Source organism: Balaenoptera borealis (assembly GCF_965194805.1).
Source record: "Balaenoptera borealis genome assembly, chromosome: 1".
In the NCBI taxonomy this organism is placed as follows: domain Eukaryota; kingdom Metazoa; phylum Chordata; class Mammalia; order Artiodactyla; family Balaenopteridae; genus Balaenoptera; species Balaenoptera borealis.
The window spans coordinates 188,531,843-188,557,935 of NC_138860.1; the positions used below are offsets into that span (position 1 = coordinate 188,531,843).

At 41.4% G+C, this 26,093-nt stretch overlaps 2 protein-coding genes across 17 annotated transcripts in view; both read right to left on the reverse strand.

Moving 5' to 3' along the window:
• Nucleotides 1-3,308: 3,308 nt before the first annotated feature.
• On the reverse strand, nt 3,309-12,014 carry VAMP3 (vesicle associated membrane protein 3). The gene is made up of 5 exons (XM_082390872.1): nt 11,870-12,014; nt 10,000-10,081; nt 6,773-6,931; nt 5,950-6,001; nt 3,309-5,121 (listed from the first exon to the last, which is right to left on the reverse strand). Coding segments are annotated over exons 1-5 (315 nt in total). The 5' UTR covers nt 11,872-12,014; the 3' UTR covers nt 3,309-5,101.
• A 1,495-nt stretch (nt 12,015-13,509) lies between these two features.
• The window catches only part of CAMTA1 (calmodulin binding transcription activator 1), an 891,439-nt gene continuing 878,855 nt past the window's right edge, over nt 13,510-26,093 (reverse strand). For all 16 annotated transcript variants that reach the window (XM_082390202.1, XM_082390203.1, XM_082390198.1 and 13 more), the window contains one exon: nt 13,510-16,808. In XM_082390202.1, the coding sequence (XP_082246328.1) occupies nt 16,745-16,808 (64 nt within the window). In that variant the 3' untranslated portion in view covers nt 13,510-16,744. The remainder of the gene's footprint in view (nt 16,809-26,093) is intronic.

The following is a 26,093-nucleotide window of genomic DNA, read 5'->3' on the forward strand; positions in this document are numbered from 1 at the left end:
AAGACATTATTTTGGGAAAGGAAGGTGTAGAGAAGGCCTTTAAAAAACACCTTCGGAAGGCTCTTTTTATTTGTGTCTCGACTCCTCCGAAATGGAAGGTGCCATGTAGAACTCCGCCCCTCTCCGGTGCCTGGTACATCAGAAATCTTAAGTATTGGTTGGATGAATGAAAGGAATTGTAAATAAGAGGAGGGGAAAGTGAAGTGTGGTAACTGTTCATATTAGGTATTGGATAAACCACCTTATTTTTCCAAATGATGCTTACTTACTCTCTTCTGAATCTCTATTTTGTTAAACTGCGTTCATTCAGCAAATATTTATTGAGTGCAGGTCTGGGGATGGCAGGTTTTGATGAAGGGAGAACAGAGAACTGTTTTCCACATGCCGTGTTTGAGATGTGCACTAAACATCCAAGTGGAGTGAGTGGCCAGGTAGGCAGTTGGATCTCCCGGCTGGGAACTCAGGGGAGAAGCCGGGGCTGGAGATACAGCTTACATCTGGCAGTCGTCAGAGTCTCTATGGAGTTTACAGTGATGGGTGAAATGGTGTCAGTGAGAGAGTGCGGATAGAGAGAAGAGGGCCAAAGGCCAAGATTTGGGGCACACAGAGGATTCAGAGGTCAGGCAGAGAACCAAGCAAAGAATAAGGAGCCATAGATGACGTTGAAAGAAAACCAGAGGAGTGTGGGGTCCTGGAAGCTTGATAATGAAGCATTTCAAGGAGAGAGCTGGCAGCTTTATCAAATGCTGGCGATAAGCAGAGTGAGACAAAGGCTGAGAATTTCCGGTTGGGCTTCAGCAAGATGGTGAGCTTGGTTAAAGACGTCTCAGTGGTGTGGACTGAAGAAAAGTAGGATGTGAGGCAATGACTACAGGGAGACATAGGGAGGAATTTTGCTGTGACGGGCTATAGACAAGTACTTGTTGGCTGGAGGGAGGGATGTGGGCATCACTATTAAGTGATGGGGTGATCCAATTAGAAGGGAGAAGTGAATGATGCAGGAGGGAAGGGCTGCAGACAAGAGGCAGTTGCCAGAGAGAAGTCCTTCATGAGGCTGGGGATCCAGAGCCTTGGCCAGAGGCAGGCACTTCTCCCAACAGGGGATTGTCCGTCTTGGCGGTATAAAGCCAAGTAGAAGATTTCTAAATGCACTTAGCCTGCTATTTAAAGGATGAGAAAAAAAAATTATTTTCTAATAATTATGCCATAATTGGTTTATTTGGTAAATTCTACTTTTACAGATTGAATTTTCTGCTACTATGAAAAGCTGCTCAGTTGGAAATAAGTTTGCTTATTTTTAAATGCACTAAGCAGTCTGGTCAATTTTATTTTATTTTATCTTATTTTTTAAGGTATTTTTAATTAATTAATTTATTTATTTATTTTTGGCTGCGTTGGGTCTTTGTTGCTGTGTGCCGGCTTTCTCTAGTTGAGGCGAGCGGGGGCTACTCTTCGTTGCGGTGCGTGGGCTTCTCATTGTGGTGGCTTCTCTTGTTGCAGAGCACGGGCTTTAGGCGCCTGGGCTTCAGGAGTTGTGGCTTGCGGGCTCTGGAGCGCAGGCTCAGTAGTTGTGGCGCACGGGCTTCAGTAGTTGTGGCTCGTGGGCTCTAGATCGCAGGCTCAGTAGTCATGGCGCACGGGCTTAGTTGCTCCGCGGCACGTGGGATCTTCCCGGACCAGGGCTCGAACCCGTGTGCCCTGCATGGGCAGGCGGATTCTTAACCACTGCGCCACCAGGGAAGCCCGAGTCTGGTCAATTTTAAAGCAAATAATTAATCATCATGCAGAACCAATAAAAAAGTTACCATACTTTAAGAAACGTTTTATTGGTGATGTAAATATAGAATTCTTGTGTAAGAGACAGAAGTCATTAGAAAATGCAAGACACGGGGAATTTGCCCCCATTCTTTGAAGTTGTTGACACAAAGGAAGATGTTCACAAACATTCCATTTCTCCCCTGGGTGACAGACAGGACTCCCTCCCACCTCTGAGGTGAGCCACGGTCACCTGACCTGCTTTGGCCAATGAAACGTGAGCAGAACTGCTGGCTCCACTTCCAGGCGCAGGCGTTGAGAGCCAGTGCACAATTCCTGCCGGTCCCTTCCTTCCGCAGTGATAACCGGAAACGAATGTTTACAGGAAGTCCCCTCACCCCACCCCCCAGGGACTGACGACAGAGCCTTCCTGCTGACTGGCGTGGGACACAAAGCACAAGCAAGGAAAAATCTTTGAGCCGTGGCAATTTGGGAGGTGTCTGGTACATAGCACACCTCCAGCGTATCCTGAGTGACATAGATGGTGACCAAAAAGAGCAGCAAGTCCAGTGGATTTGGCTAGTGTGGTCACTGGGTAGGTGATGGCGCCATTTCTGGAACAGACACCGTGAATGATCGGAGGAGGAGCATGGGACAGGGGATGATTCCTTCTGTCTGGTGAACGCTGAGTTTGAGAGGCTTATGTCCAACAGGCCAGGCCTCATCAGCAGATGAATGAATAGAAGGATCATGAGAACAGATAAGATTGCCTGGGGAGGGTAAGTAGAATGGAAACAGAAGTCCCTAAGGAACCCTGACATTTAAGGGAGAAGCAGAGAAAGAGGAGCCCCTTTACGGTAGATTTTCCTTTGAAAATGGCACCAAAAGTTCATACATATTTCATTATATCATGGTCCTGAACAAAAGGCACGATTCTACAGTTAGTACTTTCCCAGGGACACGATCGCATGTCAGACAAGAAAAGCAGTGACCGTCTATCCGAGGCAATGGAAAAACGTCAACCTGTTTATCCCAGGAAAACTGGCATTTTATTGAAAACTGGCATTTTATTGTGAACATAAGCAAGTCTCCTTCCACCCATATTATATCGTTCCCTAGGGCTTGCAGAGTAAGAGTGGAAGTACATTCAAGGGGAAAGATGCAGAATGAAAACAAGAGGCGTCCCTCTCCCACCCAAGTCATCTTCCCATGCCCCACGTGGGCAGTGACCTGGTCCAGCACATACCGGCTGGCTCTATACAAGTCACTTCTGAAAGACCATATATTTAAGAAACTCAAAAGCCAAATTCTGAACGTTTTAGGAATCGTAAGAAAGCCAGTTCCCCACTCATCGCCTTTACTGAAAAGCACGCTTCACATGGGGAGTGGTATGCAAGGAGCTCAGAGTCCTCAGGGACGGGAGCGGTGAGAGAGCAAGAGGAAGGGGACTCGGGGTCTGTAAGGGAGAGGCCGGTGGAGCAGCAAGGAGCGCCATTTCCTGAGGACCTGGACCAGGCTCAGCTGTTCCCCTACAAGTGACACAAGCACTGGAGTTATGTTTATACACACTTTATTCAGTTTATTATAGTGGGCGACTTCCCAGCTAAATGCACAGATACAGGCGAAGTATTCCTGGGTTAACGCAGCAGCCAGTGGGTTACATGGGACTGAGCATCGAGGCCAAGGAGAGAGCACCGAGGTTTCAGGGTCAGACCCGGCCGGAGACCTGAGCCGAGGGGGGGCCAACGTCCCGATACTTGGCAGCTGCTCCCTTCTTCCCAGGTGGGCACACTGCAAGGCATAGTTTCAACTTCACACCATTTCACTGATGTCAGGGGAACAGATATTAAAGAAATGGAACCTGGGTCCTGGTGCACCCTAACTGTTGCTTTGTAAGTCACAAACTAGTGTGTGAACAAGAATTTTAGAATATCCCGCTAACGGTGAGTCACAGGGTGGTTAAGACTCCTTTCCCCCTCAGTGCCTCGTCTGTTTTCATTCCTACCTGAATTCCTGTCCTTAAGCCTCACACCCTGATGTCCAAAGTCTCACGTACACAACAAAAGCCTCTCAGATGACAACAGCTATTCCCAAAGCAGCATCTTATGCAGACAGTCTGTGACATCGAAGAAAGAAAGTGTCTCCGGTCAGCTATCCTCTGTAAAAAGAGTCGTCCCCCTGACCAATGCCTAATCAAGAGCATAATTTAGAAGACAGATTTAGGAAGCGGACTATGGGTCAAAATAGGAAACAAACTCCAAAAAGCTATCGTCCGTGGAGACTGGACCAGAAAATGCCCAGTTCACAGATGGTCTCACTTGAAGACTACAGAACTGTTGCTCACATAATTATTAGAAACATATTAGAGTCTACAGCTGATAATCTGCAAACGGCTGGGTAAAACTCTGTCTACAGGAATGAGATGGTCAGTCGAGCTCAAACCTTCTCTAACCCCCAGGAAAAATGCTGGATGGGAAGGAGAGTCGCAAGACCTACAGCCTTTCAAGGGCAAGAAAGGCCTGCCAGGATGTCAGAGGTTCACACACAATATTACAATTTTAATTCTGAAGGGCACCTTGAGTCCCACTGGTCACTTTTCTGAATTTATCTACCAGGAACAGACTTGACATCTGACTGGGATTTAACTTTTTGGCAAAACAGAAACTTTGGTCACAGCCACAGTTCTATAAAAATGTGTTAACGAGGTTATTATTTCTGATTAAAACAATATTTTTAGCAAGTGATACATAACAGTAACAAGAAAGTAAACATCTTCATATCTAACGCAGGAGCAAAAACTCTTTACCAGCAACTTGTTTTAAAAACAGCGGAAGAGTCAGCAGTGTTTATAAACAGTAGAGAGTTCTCTTAAAGGGAATCAGAAAAATAGCAAAATAAGGCACAGCCTGTATTTGTGTTAGGCAGTAGTGTTCTTTCTGGAAGGCACAAATTGGAATCTGACTACCCAGAGGTTTAAAATGAGAGTAATGTCGTATGACGAGGACAGCTAACTTGGAACAAACTTCCTTCACTGGAATCACTGGCAGTTAATCAGACAGCATTACTGCCAGGTTATTACACTCTGCAACTTAAGAAGTCCTCTTCATCAGCCCATATGTAAATCTGAAAAGGCACTGTGCAAAATGGGGGCTGGGCTGACTACACCTCTAGTTTGGAGTGCATATTACAAAACAAAGGCACATTTCCTAGAAAACAAACTTTACAGTCGCTAACAGAAAATAATCATTTTAGATATAACAGTAGGTAAGCTTGATAATATAGCAGGTTCTAAATCAAAACTCTTGAAGAGGTTTCTTGAACAGCAGGCTGGACTTTCACTGGTTCTTCAGGAAGAAACACTCCACACTAATAAGCAGGGGAGATGCAAAAAAGCGGAAAAACAACAGTTTAGTCTTTCAGTGCAAATACAGAATAAACATCAAACGCTGCAGTCTAAGTGTGAACAGAAATTCAATTTCTGTCCAATTTCCTATTAGTGGCTTCTCTACATTGTTTGGAGGGCTAGAGGAGGCTGTCAAAAAAAGGATGCAAGATATATTTCTTTAAATAGTTCTCACGCACCGGGCTACGAATGGCAATGGGCTGTTCCAATATTGTATATAGTAGCAGTAGTAATGATCATAATAATAGTAATGATAGTTGTGTGTATATACATTTATTTATATAACTATTATTATTATATGCCAGGCACCATCCTAAGCACCTTTTATATATTAACAGCTTTGTCCTCATAACAAACATATGAGGTAGGTACTATTATTATCCCCATTTTATAAATGAGGAAACTGAGGTTCAGGGATATTAAATTACTTGCCCAAGGCCACACAACTGGATGGTGGAGCTAGGGTGGATCACAGGTAGTCCATGCTTTTAATCGCTAGACTACACTATTTCTCATAAAAGGAAATCTCTGATGAAAATATATTCAGAGAGAAAACTTACTTCCACTCATTCAGTGGAAATGAATAAATTTTCTCTAACTTCAAAGGATTAATGTTTATATTGGAAAATCTCAGACTCAGCACCCAAGTACTTAAAACACTTAATAATGAAAACAAAAACCTTTGGGATAAACTAACATCTCCGAGGGAACTTTTATTTGCAGTTCTTGTATATGCAGTCAACTGTGAGCAGAGAAGACTTCTGCAGTGAGCTTGGAGCAGGAGAACTCACCGATGATGATGATGATGATGACGACGACCACGCTGACCCCTATCGCCCACATCTGTAACGACACACAAGTCCAGTTCACATTCAAAACCAGAGACTAACGCGCTTACTGAAGAGTATCATATCATATCGTTCTAGTCACAGAAGGAGAAATGAAGGTGCACCACCATCTGAAATATTCATAATTTTTAAAGCCTAAACTTCATGTTCTCAATTAGGGCCTGGAAGTTACTTATCTGCTTTTTATAACACGTTCAAGTGATTTGTGGTCCCTAGATAGGCCTCTGTGTATACCTGTGTTCCACCTAAGGAAGGGCTACTAAGCCTGTCCCGTGTGTCAGAAAGTGTCACCTCCAACCCAGGAAGGGATGCGATCGCGGCTGTGTAGCCTCTGCTTTGGGCCGTGCTCCTTGTGCGCTGCTTCCTGCCCTTCTGTGGCGCCCGCTGCGGCTTTCGAGCGGCTCTTTCCTTTGACACTGGAGCCGTTCCCAGCCGCGTGGAGACTGACCGCCTGTCCAGCCCTCCCCTGTCAATCTCCGTGCAGGCCTCTGCTGGGGTGGAGGGCTGGAAGGGGCTTAGGTCCACGACTGATTTGGGGCACTCCCCTTCTACATGCTTCTGAAGGTCGGCCCCAGAACATGGAGAATTCCCAGTTGTGGGGACAGGAGGAGGATATGCAGTCAGTGCTTTAGATTCAGAGTCAATCCACACTTCCACGCGAGGGAAGGCAAACTCAAGGTTCATGAAAGTCCAACATTTGTAGCCTCTGTCTACCCTGAGACTACAGAGCGTGACTTAATGTAAAGACCAGTTAAAAGCGAACTACCTTGCAATTCTTCCACCAGTATTTTCTCTTCAGCTTGGCAGCGCTCGTTTCAAACTGGGAGGCCCCTGCCTGCAGCGCGTCTGCACGGTCATCCAGCTCAGAGAGCTTCTGATCTCTTTCCAGCACCTTATCCACGTTGACCCTCATGATGTCCACCACCTGACGAATACGATCACGCTCAGTTACACGTAAAGGAATGAAGAACAAAACTCCTCAGTGAAATTTACTGGCATTTTTTTTTTTTTCAGGTCAGCGCTTTACTACTTTGAGCCAAACTTTCATTCAAAAAAAAGAAAAAAGGGCTCACCCTTTCAAGTTAAAAACACGCAGCAAACTAGGAATAGAAGGGAACTTCCTTAACATAGTAAAGGGCATCTATGGAAAAACCCACAACTAACATCCATGCTCAATGGTGAAAGACAAGGAGGCCCACCTTCACTACTGTTGTTCAACATTGTACTGGAAGTTCTGGCCAGAGAAATTAGGTAAGAAAAAGAAATAAAAGGCATCCAAATTAGAAAAGAAGTAAAGTGATCTCTATTTGCAGGTGTTTCCATGTACAGAAAATACCAAAGTATCTACCAAAAAACCCTACTAAAGTTAGTAAACAAACTCGATAAAGTTTTAGGGTACAAGATCAATAGCCATAAATCAGCGTGCTTCTATACACTAGCAATGAAAAGGAAATTAAGAAAACAATTCCATACAATAACACCCAAAAGAGTAAAATACCTAGGGATAAATTAAACCAAGGAGGCCAAAGACTTGCACACTGAAAACTGTGAAACACTGCTGAAAGGAATTAGACCTAATGAAATGGGAAAACATCCCATGTTCACAGATTGAAAGACTTAATATTTTTAAGAGGGCAGTACTCCCCCAAGTGATGTACATATGTATAGATTCAACACACTCTCTATCAAAATTCCAATGGCTTTTTTTTTTTTTTTTGCAGAAAAGGAAAAACCAATCCTCAAATTCATATGGAATTCCAAGGGGCCCTGAATACCCAAAACAATATTGAAAAAGAAAAACAAAATTGGAGGAGTCACACTTTCCAATTTCAAAACTTGGTGCTGGGACAACTGAACAGCCACTTGATGAAGCTGGACCCTTACCTTACCCCAAATGCAAAAATTAACTCAAAATGGATCAATGATCTCCATATACAGCTAAAACTATAAACCTCTTAGAAGAAAACATAAGAGTAAATCCTTACAACTTTGAATTTGGCCATGGTTTGACATCAAAAGCAAGAGCAACAAGAGAAAAAATAGATAAATTGGACTTCATAAAAATTAAAACCTTTTGTGCATCAAAAGACATTTTTGTCATGGATGTGAAAAGACAATCCACAAGATGTAAGAAAATATTTGCAAATCATGTTATCTGACAAAGATTTAATATCCAGAATATATAAAGAATTCTTATCAACCAACACCAGAAACAGACTACCCAATTAAAGAACTGGCAATGGACTTGGATAGACATTTCTACAAAGAATATATACAAACGGCCAACAAGCCCATGAAAATATATTCAACATCATTTGGTCATTAGGAAATGCAAATCAAAACCATGATGAGTTACTAACTCATACTCATTAGGATGGCTATAACCAAAAAAATGGAAAATAACAAGTGTTGGTGATGATGTGGAAGAACAGGAACTCTTGGACATGGCTAGTGGGAATGTAAAATAGTACAGCACTGTGGAAAAGTTTGGCAGTTCCTCAAAAAGTTAAACATAGTATTACTGTATGATCCAGCAATTCTACTCCTAGACCCATAACCAAGATAAATGAAAACAGGTGTCCACACAGAAACTTATATGCAAACGTTTATAGCAACACTATTCATAACAGCCAAAAGGTGGAAACAACTCAAAAATCCACCAACAGATGAATGGATAAACAAATTGAGGTATCCATGTGCAATGGAATACTACTCAGCCATAAAAAGGAATGATGTACTGATAAACGCTACAACTTCGATGAATGTAGAACATGGGATGCTAAGTGAAAGAAGCCAGACACAAAAGGCCACGTATTGTATCCCTTTTATATGATACACCCAGAATAGGCAAAACCATAGCAACAGAAAGCCAATTAGAGGCTACCATTTGGGAGGAAGGGGGAATGGGGAGTGATTACTAAATGCATACAGGGTGTTCTTCAGGGATAAAGAAAAAACTGAAACTAGATAGAGGGAATGGTTGCATAACACTGTGAATATACCAAATACCCCTGAACTGTGCTCTTTAAAATGGTTAATTGTATGTTATGTAAATTTTACCTCAATCTAAAACAAAACAAAACAACTCTCTTTAGTAAAGAAAAAGGACCCAATTTGATTTCGTAAGTTAACAGAAGTTTCATGTAGGATGGAATTAGAATGGGTTTCTCAGCATGAAAATGTAAAAATTTCAGAATTAAGGTCATAAACAAAACCTTCAGACCAAAATATTACCATATGATTTAACAACAGAATCTAACATTAGTTTAACTCTGCTTTTTAAGGCAGCTAAATGCAGAAAGACCAAGATATCCTTGTTCAGCAGTGATAGCTTTTAGGACTATGGAAATATTAATACTAGCTTGAATTTCTCAAACAATTTTCCATTGTAGGTCTGCATATATAGGGCAGGACAAAAGATGCTCTGAGGGTCTTCTAACTCAAGAATTCCACAGATACGGATCTGTTGGGCTAGAGCAGTTTCCCAGCACCTGCCTTCTGCACGTCAATAGGCAACAATCTACAGAGACTTGCTGGACTGGGTAACTAGTACGTCATGCTACTGGAAAAAGAATTTTGATGAAAAATCTGGTCAGAAGGATTGGTCCTGGCTTGCGCAATCTATAGGCCTAATCCTTAAAATTCTATTATCTTATTTTATAAAGTGGTTCTTTTTTCTTCTCTAATTTTTTATTTATTGTGGCAAAATATACATTATAAAGTGATTCTTGAAGGAATGTTCTGAGAGGAGAGCCTGTACTTTAGGTATGTGATTTGGTCACAGGAAAACAAGCTTGAAACCAGTAGGATGTGACTTCTCAGGAGCTTAGATAAGGGCTTGCAAAACAGTAGCGGACAAAAATTTGTTACATTTATGACAGTCAAAATTTACTTTACATTCACACTTTTACGATCCTTTTTCTAAACAGAGCTATTCCCAGAGTGTTCCCATGTTGGCTTATGATTCATGTTTTCAGCACTTCGGGGCAATACCTCATCCACTTGATTCTGTGTCTGCTGAAGTCTTCTACTACTGCCAGAGGCAGCACTTGACCCTGCAGGTGCGCTTGTAGTCCTGAAACATGTAAAGACACAAGCGTGAGTAAATTAGGATTCCGAACACACTTCTGTAAGTATGAAGATGTACTGGAGGAGCCTCAGTGTTAGGAATTTCAGAACTAAAGCAGAAAAAGAAAATCCTTCCTGCAGCAATGAACAGAGGTTGAAATGACACCTCTTCTAATTCCTCTGTAACTTCAAAGATTCACCCACGTGTTCAAAGGGACCAAGGTCTGAAGTGAAGGTTTAACAGGATCTCCTTTGTATCACTGAAGGACCGGATCCTAAGATAGATAAACTCTGCTTTCCCATTTTTTATTACTTGTTTTAAGACCTACACCTACTTCAAGGCACTCAGTACTCTTCTGAGCTTTTCACTGTGGCAAGAATGGTCTTCATAGTTATGAACAATTATAGAATGCCCTTTTTCCAGTATGGAGAAATAGATTCACTTAGAGAAACAGAGTCAGAAACACCAGGACGTGGGGTTGAGGGGGCGTCAGTGGGAAAGGTAAGATGAAGCAATGCTCCCTCTCTCAAGAAGTACTTCTTTTAAAATCCTCGTCGAATGCTTTATTTTTCCCCCGGAAAGATCTTTTTTGACCACTCTGGCTTTGAAGTCCTAATTGCTTCCATGACTTGGTTGGCAATGCTTTGGTGTTTCAGATACAGAAATATATTGCTTTGCCTTCTCTAATAAATCACAGACTCCTGTGTCTTACAGGTCTCTTCCCCATGTCTTGCATACAACAGCCACTGACTGATTCACTGATTCAACCGACAGTTATTTTATACCTACCATGCGTCAAAGACCAGGGATGCGGCAGATCCCAGCCCTGCCCTCAGAGAGTTTATTGTCTGATCGATAATAGCGAAGGACCATGTACTGGTGCATTTTCTCCAAGCATTTTCTCATTTAATCCTCAAAACTCTTTGAGGGGGACACTACTATTAACCTCATTTCAAAGATGAGTAAAGTAAGGTTTAGAAAGTCCACACCGCTGGCTGCAGTGGAGCCTGTGTTTAGACCAGGTTCTGTATAATTCTACGGATCTAGGTTTTAACCACCGCGATCTACTGGAACAGCAGCCTCAAGCAGGAACACTCCAGAGGAGTGTCCCTAGTTCCTGGAAGGAACCCTGCGAAAGCACCCATTCCTTCCTCCTCTGTAGGTGACGAATGAGCAGGTTGGAGGGGGGACAGGGGGTCCTGGTGAATCTTGACACTTAGCGTTCTCCGAATGTTACCACGGGCAACTCAACGTTTTCAAGTACAAGAATGCTTCTGCTTAAGAAGAGAGCAGAGTCGCAAGCTCTGCGCCAGACTCCACTCTGACCGCAGGTGCCTCCACACAGGGCCCAGGTCTTTTCCCTTGCAACTTCCGGAGCCCAGCCCAGGCACCAGGCAGCGAGCAGGCTCTGCAGGACGAGGGCAGTGGTCACAGTTCCCCTCAGTGAACTTGGCGGGGGAGGAAGGGAAAAAGGGTAAGCGGAGGGGCGGGGGCGGCTCTCCCTACCTCCGGAAAACCCCGGCCGCCCCGCCCTCGCCCCTTCCGCGTCCGCCCGCCGGCCGCGGGGCCCTCCCGGGCGGCCGGCGGCGCCGCGGGACCGACCTGGCCCGTCTGCAGTCTGCACCCCCGGGGCGGCCGCCCGCCCCCAGGCCTCGGGAGCCCCCGCGAAGGCCCGCGCGGCCTGCGCCAGCCTCCGAGAGGCGGCGGACTAGAACCGGGCCGGGCGGGGGGTCCCAGCGGCGGGCCGCCGCCCTCCGGGCCCGAGGCCGCTCCGCGTCGCGCCGTGTCACTCACATTTTGGCGGCGGCGGCAGCGGGAGAGGATCGGCGGACCGCTGCAGCGGGACCGGAGACCTGAGACCTGAGACCTGAGACCTGGGCGGAGCGGCGGCGGCGCGGGGGCGGTGACGTCACCGGGATGGGCCGACGGGTGGGCGGGGCGCGCGCGGCCGCTAGGGGGCGCGCCGGAAGAGGCGGGGCGTCTCGGGCGGGGCCACCGCAGAGCGCAGAGGCAGGTTTCTGGGTTGTAGGTCCCTGTCCTTAACGCCGTGGGTACGGACGCTGAGGCACGTGGTGCATTAGGCTCTTTAAAGGGACTGTGCAGATAAATGAAGATGGGGGCATTTTACATTATTCTGGGCCCGTGGGTCATTTCTCTGGCCCTGACAGTATTGGAGACAGCCCATGGGCTTCTGCGTTAACCCGGTGGTCCTGGAGACCGCCACATTTTCCCAAGAAAGTTGTCAAAATGAGAGCGGAAGTTCATTCAGGGTATTTGTCACGGGCGTTGATTGGATTAGGTTCCCTCTCTTCGTGTGTTCATTTGTGACACGTATATTTGTCACTGCACAGACCTTATTATATAATCTGTTTATGGGAGCCTTGACATGAGGGACTGTACTTTCTACGTTTCTGTATTTCCGGACCCCCAAGCACAGAGTAGGTCCTCAACTTTTGATTTCGGGTTGAGGCTGAGGCAAAAATCTGAATGCAGTGAGTTACTGTGCAAGGTCTTTAAGTTGTTACTGAAAGTATTCCTATCAGCATAGGCAACTCCTACATTAAACAAACAAAACACCACAGAACACCAGTAAGTCAACTGGCAGATCAGATGAGAAGTGAAACTAAACACCAAACTGTCTTTTCCAACTCTAAATGGGATAATTTGAAAAGGGAAATATTAGTGTATATTAGAATAAACAAGAGAGTGTCACAGAGGAAGTGAGATCTGAGTTGGGTTAAGTAGCTAAAAAGAGAACTTTCCAGGCATGGGAGGAACAAACATCATGAACAAAGAAACAGTGGACATGGACATGGTTTGAACAGACCAACCAGGGTGTGCAGGTTGGGGCATAGGTGAAAATAAGGCCGAATAAAGACTGAAGATAAACAAGAAAGGCAAATGTCATTTCAGTGCAGTGGGTTGTAGAAACCATCAAGGCCTCACAGATCTGGGAGATCTATCACGCAAAACTTGTCTGGCAGCAGCAGTGGGATGGATTAGATGGAAGAGGGACCACCAGGGAGACAAGATGAGGCTCTGCATTGAAAGGGAATGAGACTGATGACAGAGCTCTTGGAAAGGAAGGCTGGTATTAGTAGTCAGCTGAAAAGTGCCTTTTAAAAAACTGCAAAGGGTTTTAACTGAAAAGGTGAATTTAGATCGGTGTCTTTATCTCTCCGATAACTGCACTTAGTCAAATGACTGATAGGTTGAGCGATGTCTGAGAAGAAAGTTGACAAGCAAGTGTTTTAGGAACAGTGGCTCCACCGAGAAATTTTGTCTTTCCTGTACAGATCTGAAACTGTGTAACATTCACGGTCAAGACACTGTATCGGGATAGAAGGAAATATTTGAAATGATTTCATATGGTGTGAAACGTGCTGATCACCTTGGATTTCAATATCAGTGGAGTTGAAAGCAAAACACACATAGTATGGGGAAATTTTCTTCATTTTTAATTTACAGCAGAAAGAATATAAAGCATTCAGAAAACATTTTCCATATTTTAAGGGCAATTCAAAACATTTTGCATGGTTTCCAGCAGCTGAGTTCTTCAACAGATCCATTGATTCAATGATGCTTTACATGCACAGTTACAAAAATAAAACTTACAAAAAAGAAGACATCTAGACTAGTTTTACATGCAAGTCTCAGGGACCCCCCATTGGGCGCCAACTACTGTGTGGAACTGCCATAAGCGACCGTGCAGCCAGAGAGGGGTTCTAGTTATTGTCTCGATTTCGTTCACACAGTACAGCTGATTTCAAATGGGTAACAAGAATAGCAATTAACTCTTCAGGAGACAGAATAAGATTAGCTATTAATTTTATAATGAAATCCTACTCCTGGCACTTGGGAATTCAGATTATCCAAGAAAGCTGCGCTTACCTATCGTCTTATATTCAAAAATTAAGATTCACAACCAAGAAAAAGCGGTCAGAAATGCTTCGTTTCAGTGGAAGTGCATTTGTACCTCACCTGGGATTCACAGTAGTACTGGTAGGTTACATGGGTAGGTTTCGAACCTACTTCTATGCCCTCCATAAGAACGCTCCTAATTCTATGTCAATCTTTATCTTTCAGATTTTCTAACTTACTCAGCTAATAATGTAGCATGTGAAACATAAAAAAAAAAAAAAAAAATGAGCGTTAAAGCAAATCCACTGAGGTCATTACTCTTGTCAAAAGATCGGTTATTTGTACCAAGATGGAATAAACATACCCAAATTCAGTATTAATAAAGGATATTCTGAAAGAGCTGGCTTTCACATTCTCTTCCCGTTGATGAATGCAACTGTGTGTCTGTAAATTACTCAGTGTCCTCCTATAGGTCAAATTGTGTAAAATAATAGGTATTTGGGGGACTGCAACAGCTGCAACATAACCCACACATTTAAAAACAAAATTGAGTCAGGTCAGTTTACAAATGTACAGGTGGCTGCTAGTTGTGGGGCTGTCACTGTCGTCAAAGCTGATCACAAGCAGTAAGACGTATACTGTACAAGTAATTCGAGGTTGGCAGTGAAAGGAAGTAATTAAAAAACAAGTACAATTATAGAAAAGGCACCAAGAGCACTGACCCCAGTTGTTACCACAATCTTTTTGTATCTACCTTCCTTCTAAGACACCAGTTTAAAAGCTGATTTGTGAATATTTTTAGGCTTCACAACAAGCCTTGAGTTTTCACTTACAGTTGGCAGCCAGAACCAAGGGGAAAAAAACTAGTCTCTCAGCTTTACACCAACTGATCCTGAAACTTAACCTGGGAATTTTAAACTGGCATCAGCAAATGCGAACTGTATTCTCTCAATTTAACATTAGTAGTTGAGTTGTGAAAAGCATCAGATTTCTTTGGCTCCTTATGTGGAAATAGTAATCATATACCATGACCTCCCTACGAGACCAGTTTGCATTCTTTTAATTTGTAGTTATTTTTTGTGCAATATTTATTACATTTTCTGATTTCCAGCAGGAGATATGAAAACGTGAGTCATTTTTCTACTTTTCATCCTATTTCTTTTGTCAGGTTTTGACCGTTCTAAGTGTTCTTTGTTGGAGTGAGTGGATGGTGTTAAGCGATATACTGATTCATCTCATGATTATCTGTTTAGCAAAAGTAACTTAATTTTTTTAAGCAATGTCAGCATTCACATTACTTGGCACCATTGGCAAAAAAAAATTTTAAATAAAATAAAATAAACTCCTGGTAGCCAAAATTAAATGTAAACATACCCTTTTTTTTTTAAGTAATGTTACTCTGCCTTTTTTCCTAAGTCTTAATACAGTAGCTCTTTTTTTTTTTTTTTGCAGTTTAGTCATGCTTTAGCAAAATGTTCTTCTAAAGAACATTTAAAATAAAGTACTCTTATAGTGAAATAAAGTTTTTTTTTTGTTTCATTTTACAGACCATAGCCACTAATGCTTTGCTTTTGTTCATTTCTTTTTTCTTGATTTCATGCACATATCTCTTTGTTTTAATATATACAATATATACAAACAATACATCCACATTTTTTCTCGCTCATTCAGACAAAACTATACAAATAATTTTATCTTGCCATGTTATTGACCTTTGTGAATAAAATATTTAGCAATTAATATAATCCCTTTCAAATATTTTCTCACTTTCCATTTCTACCTTCTATATATACACAGAAACTGCTCAGGTTGGATGAGATATAGCCAAAAATATGGAATTTACTGGCCAGAACGCAGCACCACACTGATCTTTTAGGTGGCAAATGTCCAGGCAAGGTTTATGATTCCTTAGAATGACTACAGTTTCCAAGGCTACTAAAAAAAGCTACATGCTTTACCAATTCTCTAAGTAATTCTCATTGCACATGAAAGTAAGGCAAAAAAATTAAAGTGCTGAACATGAGAAAAGGGACAAGATGATGACTACCCTCGCAGGTTCTTGGGAGGTGGTGGGGACAGAAAATAAATTTAAACTCTGTACGCTGTTCCTCATCATTTCCCACGCATTACCCGTTTACCACGCACCCGCCCCTCTGCAAATTTCCGCAAGACATTAATAACCTGCAGATTTTAAAAGTTGCATTAAGTGTGCTGTAAAGATTGAAACACAAACAGACAAATTAAAATCAACTAAACACAGTGAAGGAAATGAGAACACACGGACCCAATAAAGATTTGTATGATCTAAGCCCTCCACTGAGAATCAATCCCAAAGATTCAGCTTCTTGGAAATAACTGACAGGTGCAGGAACAGCATTCTCTTTGTTGCTAGTGCATCCCCACCTTTTCTTATCTATATTTTTGGTATAAATATTTGTACAGTTCCACACGATGTTTGAATACAGCCCTATGTGAGAAGGAAGACGGCTTCTTCCTAAGAGGAGGAAAGCCTCTTTCGATTCCTCGTGGTGTCTTGTTTGCCCATGATCCAACAGAAGATTGAATTCCAAGATGTCTTGCTGATCAAATTAAAAGTTGTCCATGAAAGTGCAAATGCAATGACCAAAACATTCCTGTTAAAATCCTGCAGCTCATCTCCCCAAAACTGCAGAGGGATTATGTTGTGTGTGTGTGTGTGTGTGTGTGTGTGTGTGTGTGTGCATGTGCGTGCATGCGTGTGTGTGTGTGTGTGTGTGTTGTCGCATGTCTCTGCTAAAAACAGAAATGAAAACAGTCTGAAAAGCAGTGTCACATTGCTAAGGGATGCTGCCGTATGTCTTCAAGTTCCTTGGCCTTTTTCAATTCTTTCACTCTGGAAGAGAAACAAAACAAAAGACCAGGTGATAACTACAGAGTGAAACTGTCACCACATAAAGGAAAGGGCAGGGCCATTCCCCCGGAAGTGAAAAGCCAAGACAAAAACCCTTCTGAGGACTGATGGCAAAGGAAACTCCTGTGAAATTGCTGGGGAAAATATTCCAAGAGGAAGACTGGGACCCTTCCTGAAACTTTGCTCTATATCAAGACCTCTAAACACAAAGCAAAACCGAAGTTGACTGCATTAAATGAAGTGTAACAATAACATGCACACTGTAGAAAAAAGTTCATCGCTCAAATAACTTTCTTTTTAGCCTGGTGGACGCCTGTTAATGCCCTGTAATTCCACAGGATGCAAGTTAGGGAAACTGCACACACATTTATTTAGCTTTGGCTACACCTAGGGAGTAAGTTGTTGTTTTGCTCACAGACCCAAGATCGTGAGCTGTCTTGAACCTGATCACTCATCTGCATAACTCTGATTTCGCTCATGTGACGTGCGGTCTTTATGACTTTCAGAATTGCTTACTTTCCTCCCATTCCACATTGTAGCCTTAAAAGATGTTCAGGTCACTCCCCCCAGCTCCCCCAGATGGACAGCAACAGGGTGCAATACCAGTAAGGGACTTTGTTCTGTTTATCAAACATCTTGTAGTAAACAAATTTCAATTGCTATAAATAGAGTCATGGAAAGTTCACATTGGCAAAGTATTTGTTAATGACCAGTTTCAGTCGATATGTTTTAATAGAAAAATTTGCCTTGGCTTTTCAATATGGCCACTTGATGCAGATGGGGTACCCGGGAAGAGATTCCAAGCTGTAAGAATGTATTTATTTCTCTTTATGGACAAATAACTAAGAGCTTGCCTGACTATGAGAATGATCAAATGCAAATGTGACTTTAGGGTCTCACTTCTGAAATCAGTGTATGCCCTGTAAGTCACAGATGGTTTGTAGCACTGCATACCATATAATAACGTTTGCTAAAAATGGGTGTGAGAGGATGATTTTAGCCAGATAGAAGTAGCACTTTCTCAGGACACATATACTCTACCTCAACAGCAAAACAAGAAAAGAACCTGATTTGTTTTCCTAATATGGGCCTATACTGAGGTCAGTAACTCCCAAATACAGTTTTCTGGTTCTCTAAGAGTAGGGCCTCTTTGTTATCTTAAGTTATACCAGTAAATTTAAATTTTATTTTAAAGTGAATGCTAGTTTCCTTTCTAGAGAACACTCATGTGGAAAGAAAACATTTTGAAAAACCAGTAATAAGTTACTGCTCTATTACCTAGGTTGGCATTCAATGGAATGGCATATGTACTATAATAGCAATTTAAGAAAATTATATTTACCACCTCCAAGCAGAATCGTTTCTGAGAATTCTGCCAAGTTGATACAATCTCTTCAAAGAGAAGATGCTCTCTTTCAGAAAAAAAGCTTTATCACTTTATCAGTACTAAAAAGAATTATAATGTTTGAAAACGTACTTATTTGTCTGATTATTTACTAAATACACCAAGCTCAGCTTGATCAAACAGTGTATCTTCGAAACTATTAAAGCCTTCTTTCTTAATAGGTACATTTAGAATACATTGTTATATTCGTAACTGGATCCAGGTATTATTTAAACTTTATAATTAAGTATACTATGGATTATTAACTTTTCAGGTGATTTGGATCATATTGCAGTACAGAAATGTGCATCATTATAGGTCCCTAATTTTGGACATGCATACTTGATAAATGGCTTTTTAAAAATTGAAACATGCTATATTCTGTGTTCAATTTTTAAACATGCAATATCTATACTAACAGCCCTTTGGCTGGAAAAATGCAAGGCGTGCACTGATGCCACCCTTACTTCTGGGCATGCAATGTATCTGTACTTGTGCAGACCTCCTTGCTGCATTACGGCAAAATGTGCATGCTACTTCAAATACGACATTTTATTTCTGCACGAGTACAGGACTCATTCACAAATGTGCAACAGAGACTCCATCGCTGATGAGATTTCTAGAATCTGCAGAATTCCGAACTCAAATCCTGACAGCATAAATACAAAGATCTCCATTCACAATTTTGCTAGCGTGAACAGGAAGGCTTTAAAAATCTTAAGTTCATCGCTGGGATGAAATAAAAAGGAGTGTGAATTATGAACCAGAAATGTTTTATATAGTTTCATACCAAAGAATCTGTAATCAGCTGGTCACTGTGGGTATAACATAAACTTTTTTTTTTTTTTTTTTAGTTAAAATGGTCACATTTGTTTCTGCAGTTTTTTTGGCAGTTTCTTTCTGAGCTAATTCAAATGTCAACAAAGTTTTCACAAGGTTTTAAAGTTACCACGTAAATACTCTGCTATAAAGCTAGTGCTAGCCTCACATAGCATTAAGTTAAGGAGAGATGCACGTCCACACACAGAATGACCACGATTGTCTACTCAGGAAAAATGAGACATTCCAATTTTCAGACATTCCAATTTTCTAGGCTTTCCTAACTCCTGAACTCCGCTGGAGAATTTAGTTTTTGGTTTCATTGTGCAGTTTTCACAGTCTACTAGCATTATAAGTACCTAATATTAAAATGAATTAAATGGCACAGGAATTTTTTTTTTATGGGAAGTTGTTAAAGGAGAAATTAGGAAAAAAAAGAACACTGATGTTGCAAGAGCTACATGGGTTCTTTATTATGTGTTGCCTTATGTAGTCCTCACAATATCAGAATCGTCTCCAGTTCATAAATGTAGAACCTGAGATTTACAGGAATTGAGCAACCTACCCCAAATTATATAGTTAATAAATGGCAGAGAGGGGATTTGAAGCCAGGTTTGTCTGACTTCACTCCTCCACTCTGCTGCCTCAAACAATATCTCAGGGCAACAACAAGAAAAAACATTTTTAAACCCAATTCTTACTTTATTGGTTTTCCTAAAAGTCTGTACAAAAAAAACATGCATTTGGAAAATTTCCATGGCATGAGATGAGTACATTGTTGAAACTGATGATGACAGTTACATTTTCTAAATTCTAAGACGTCATCCTTTAAAAGACCCTATGTTGATTCTATTACAATGTTTTGGAGGAAAAAAAACACCTCCACATAAAACGTACTTATGAATTTTATGACTGAAGTAGATCTGAAACATGAAACGAATGGGTCTAAGAATCAAGGCAACCGAAGACTTTTAGCCTCATTCTCCAATTTGCAGACCATGTTGGTGTTCACTTAGCTCTGCAAGTTTAGATGAACTTGAGAGACTTCTACAGTCTGCACTACTGAAATCACAAATGGAGGTTTATGTTACTTGAGAGTAGATTATTAGGATAAGACAGCGGTGCCTAATTTTTTGTTTTGTTTTGCTTTAAATCAAATGTCAATTGGATAAAATATGTTTGTTATTCTGCCTCCAAAGAAACAGAAAACAATTAATTATATTCACTGAAGTGAATGAGAACAACATCTGATACTAGAATTTTTGTTAGTAAGTTCTAAGAGATAGATGTTTCAAATCAGAGTGTTTCAAATAGTCAAAGAAATTTGTGGCCGCCTTGTCTCAGTCATTCAAGACATGAATAATGATGAAAAGGCATAGGTTAGCTGAAAATGCCTCTACCATGAGAAAGATACAAAAAGTTTAACAGTTATTATCTCTGGGTGATTTTCCTTGCTTATTTGTATTTCCAAAATGTACTACAGTGAGTATGTGTTTCCTTCATAATAATTATTTCTGCTTGTCATTCTTTTTTTTTTTTTCAATCAAATCAAGTTCAGAACAGAGGAAGGACTTTGTGGAAATGTTGATAATGGCATTGGCCTTAAAGGATGAGTAGAATTTTATTTATTTATTTATTTATTTATTTTGCAGGCTCAGCAATTGTGGCTCACGGGCCTAGTTGCTCCGCGGCACGTGGGATCCTCCCAGACCAGGGCTCGAACCCGTGTCCCCTGCATTAGCAGGCAGATTCTCAACCACTGCACCACCAGGGAAGCCCTGCTTGTCATCCTTTAAAAAAGTTTCTAAGATGTTTTTCTATCCATCTGTTACTACTACTGTGTCTTACAAATGTTGTATTCACGTGACATAAAAGAACAACTGAAAAGTTCAGTGGAGGGGAAAAAAAAATCAATTTTATAGACCAAAACCAAAAATCGATTGAGCTAGTTTCACTGATATTACCTATACTGTAAGTATGTTTTTCAGTGTGAAAACTTGGTAAAGGTAGAGCAGAATTTTTGAAATTGGAATGATACTTGAAAATTCTGTACCTGTAGTCACCATATCTATAGAACTGAGAATACAGAGGTCCAGTAAACTTCTGTTACGTTACGTTACACAAACTCAGCTAAGGGTTACTGAGTTTTGGATTCTCTTAAAGAATTGTAAGTGTTAGCCTCATTCAGGGCTAGGAAAGAACTGAGTCTAATAATGTCCAGGTTATCTAAAAACAAATCCCATGATAATTACACTTACTTCTGCATTTCTTCACATGGAAGACAGGCAGAGCAGTCTTCCTTGAGACTGGGAAGACAATTAATACAAGATAGAAACTGTAGCTTCTGTAGGCACAAGGCAATTGCTACTATAAGGAGAGCTGCCAGGACCACATTTCTGAACTGCGCATCAGTAACTTGGAAAATGGTACTCGTGTTACTGGCTTGAATTACGGTAATTAGAATAGCAAGACTTTGACCTGTGACCATCCAACTATTAAAATTAAAGACAATCCCAGGATTTCCCCCAAGCATTCTACAGGCTGAAAATAATCTTTGGGATACTGTTGCAGTCTCAACCCAAACCCAAACCCAAACCCAAACCCAAACCACATTGCATTGTAATGTACTGAAGTGATGTGGTAAGCAAGAGCACTGAAAGCCAGCAGAAGCCCACGGGGTTTCTTTCCATCAGACGTCCCATGATCGTTTATGGATAAATGAAGTAGGCCTGCTTCAGAGACTCGTAGCGAACAATGGCTCCATGGGTAAAGCATTAGGCAAAGCGGCTTCGTTAACATCTACTCAGTAATGCTCAGCCAGAGAAATGTGTCATGAGTCAGTGGATTTTGGCAGGTATATTCTCGCAATGCTGGACGTCAGAAATATACAGGGCAGCCAGATGCGGCTTTCTGCTTAGTTACCTGTTGCTCTGAGAGCTGCAATAGCTCGTGGGGGGGGTTTAGGAAAAGAGAGGTCTTGCCATTTTCCAGAAATCTCATTTGGATTGCAAAACAAAAAAGACAGAGAGGCCCAATAAGAATGACACAGAGCGTGTTGTCTGCAATGTAACACACGCCACTGTGTTCCCCAAAGATTCATTACCTAAGAGGCAAGTAAGACAGAATTACTTTGGAGATTTAAATTAGATGACGCATCCCACCTTCATTGCTTACTCCTTACCGAGCAGACTGGGCCACTTGGAAACCACACCTCACGTCAAATTTAACTAGGGAAGTGTGACATCCAGGCTGTTGACAGAGCACTGTTACTTTTCTCAAACAGTTCACTTGCAGGCATTGTTAAAGAACTGCCCCTTGGACCAACATGTAGAGAACAACACAAAAAGTCTAAGTGTGACCCGCAGAACTTGCTAGTGACCCACTGAAGATATCTTGCAGGGCTGCTCTCAAGAATCAGTGCTGTCAACGCTACTTACCAAGATAACTAGCAGCATCTGGCCCGGTTAAGTGTTTGGAAACCCAGTTGTCAAATAGAGAGAAAACCTGTTGTTTAAAAATTGGTGACCGGAAAGTGTTATCTCTTCTGCCTCCAATCAGGGCTCTTTTTATTCCAGTTGGATGGCTTCACCCACCTTTATTGAACATGGGTAACTAGGCCAGCAATTTACAAGAAATCGGTTATTTCAATACCAGGAGTCCTACTGTTTACAATACCTGCAGGGACTGATTTAGGTTATAAAGCCCTCTCACAGAAATCTGATCTCACTGGGGAAAGAAGAAATTTGTCAAAGGCATTGATTGTCCTTTTTAGTCTCAATACCTGGAGGACAAACCTGTTATGTAATTCAGCTCTTTACTATTTCCTTTACATCTGAGGCATCTTGGTTTTCTGCTGTAACACTGAATAACACCCTGTCAAGATATTCAAACTCCAACTGGAATATAGTATTCTCAGCCAGTGCACTTAAATATTCCTTCAACCTTAGAAATCCTTCAGTCATTTGCTGAAGTAGTAAAACACCTAAGTGAACTAAGAAAAATAATTAAAACTGTTGATTCAAACATCTCTCTGTGTATAATGTTTTCTCTCGACAAGTTATTGTGTCCAAGACAAAACAAATCCCTTTGACGGTATTAGGAACTGGATGACTTCATTTTAAGTTACTGGATAAATTAGGGGCTAAGTCTGGGGGAACGACTGAGTGAAAATGAGCTGGCTTCGGTGAAGACCATTTGGTGCTTTTTCTTAGCTTTCCCCGAGACTGAAAATTTGAAGACACATTGGTATTTTCTGATTGCTCTGCTGCTGGAGTTAGCCAGCTGGATCCTAATTCTGATAATTGATGTCACCTCCCTTTTTAGACATCCTTCTGCTTCATTAACTTAAAAGTTGGGGTCAAATCGTGTTTTACACATACTGTACCATAAAATTTAATTCTTCGTTTTTCAAATATTATCTTCAGATATGTAAACCTTAAATGTCTTAAATATGGTACACTTTATACGTTGGTAAGTATATTAGCTTCTTTGACACAAATTCCAGGGATATAAATCCTCCTCAGAGAATGTCCTGCCTCCCAAGAGTAACTTCAACTTGGGGACTCTTGGAGGACCATCGTGACTTCTCCGATGGACAGAGAAGACGAGAGGTCCTACTGGGAGTTAGAGAAGACACAGCTAAGCTATTCCTCAGTTCATTCGCTGGAGAAAAATGACCACACTGGAAGAAACCTGAAAGCTTCTGAGTTCCTCTCTCTCAAACCCCCTAAGACTGAGTGGCACAGAGGATGTTATGAAATTCCAACTTTCCATGCATGAGGAGGAGTTTTAGGAACTCACAGCAGAATGCAGCAAGCATTCAGGAAGTTAAGGTGGGGACTCTGGTTGGCATGGAAAAGCACTTTTAGAAAATGTACTCTTAAAAATGATCATTAACATACCAGAACCTAACAGGCTTCAAAAGTGCATAAGCAACCACTTTTACTAAAATGTTGGATCCTTGCAGCGGACGATATAAATTGCATATAACATGCAAGACACTACAACTTATAGTTAAATTGATTACTAGGGCATGCATCTGTTCTCTTGGAGGTTTTTTTTTTTTTAATGGAAAGAGATATCTATGTATGCAGAGAGAGAGAGGGACTAGAAAAATGGACATTTGTGTCCCCCTTTTCTCTTATATTTCAAACACAGACATCACTGAGCCAGCTCCACTACATGGGACCTGAAATATTTTAATTGGAAGCAACTGCCTAATTCTAGAGAGGTCTGACTAGTTAAATTTACAAAGACAAGTAGCTGCTTTATTATTATTATTTTTTTAACAAATTTCTCCTTCGGTGACTATCCATGGTTTTCAATAGGTGAGGCTTCAGACCTTTTACAGGGATCAGGTTTTGATTTAGGAAGAACTTATAAAAACTCAATTCTTCTATCACCCCAGGTTGGCAAACTACAGCCCATGGACCAAATCCAGCCCAGTGCAGGTCTGTGTATAAATACGGTTTTATTAGAACACAGTCACAACCATTCATTTTTGGATTGTCTGTGGCTCTTTTCATGTTTCAGTGGTAGAACTAAGTATAGTGGTTCCCCCTTATCCACGGTTTTGCTTTCAAGGTTTCAGCTACCCATGGTCAACTGCGGTCTGAAAACAGTAAATGAAAAATTCCAGAAATACATAATTCATGAGTTTTAAATTGTGTGCTGTTCTGAGTAGCATGATGAAATCTCACACTGCTCCACTCCGTCCTGCCTGGGACGTGAATCATCCCTTTGTCCAGCGCATCCACACTGTATACGCTACCTGCCTGTTAGTACAGGAGAAACAGTGTGTGTACGTACACATATACATAGCGTTCGGTAGTATCCACGGTTTCAGGTATCCACTGGGGGTCTTGGAACGTATCCCCCATGGATAAGGGGGAACTATTATATAGCAACAGACATTTATTATCTGGCTTTTTAAGGAAATGTTTTTGGACACGTGCCTTAAAACATAGTGAATAAATATTACCGTCAACATAAATGTAGTGATATGGGAAATGATCTCTCCAGAGACATTAGAAGTTTGAGATTTTTTCTGAAGCACGATCTTTTCTCTGAAATCTTGCAAATGACTAAATACAGTATTAGTGTAAGGTAAGAAGGGAGGGTGTTGGATGTAGCTCAGTTGATAGAGCTAACTGCCATGTTATATTTTACCTTATTTTTTTGCCACGTTAGATTTTTTTTTTTTTTTGCCACGTTAGAGTTTAAATGCATCTTCTCTTAAGACAAAAGTTGTCAAGTTAATCTAAATTCAAGTCTGATTTTGGTGAATTCAATTCCTGGCTTTTAAAAACCAGTTTTCTGCCACTAAACCGTTTATTATAACTTAAGATGTGTTATAGTCACATCTGCATACTTACAAATCAGCATCACATTCTAAGATCTCACGAACACTCACAGTGTCCGTGGAACACCTACTCACTATCATTTCTTTAAAACACCAATTCTCTCAGAACATCCACTCTTGACTGCAAAATAGAATATACAGATTTCGGACACTTCACACCACCCTGTCTTTCTTCAGCGCTGTCATTAAATGCTGGAAGACAGGTTTGCTCCCTATTGGATAATGAATGTCCTGAGTTGGTTCAGAAAGGGCAGCTCTGGGTACTGACTTACCTCACAGCACCAGGGAAAGGGAGAGTTAGAAGATGAAACTATGTAACTCTAAGCAAGAAATAGAGGAGTTAAAAGAAAAACATCAGTATTGCCTAGTGAGCCTTTTTCCTTTAGAAATTTTGACACGGCAGTAGCTGAATTTCACGTGGCAGATTATTTTCATCGCAAATAACCACTTGCTTAAGGCTTTGTTCTAGTGCAGGCTTGTTTAGATTTACACCTGTCCCACCAGCCACTGTGTATTTCACACTGACGGCTTCTCCCACCACGTGCTACGCATGCCCTACGGTGGCTTCAGAAGGCCCTCCCTTTCACTCGCTCATGCATTTGTATGTCTACGGTTGTATGTGACTGTTTTCCTGTTGTATAAAGTAGCAGTGTTAGTAATTAGGGTTAGTTTTTATCTTATTTCATTCGAAATGGATGTGAAA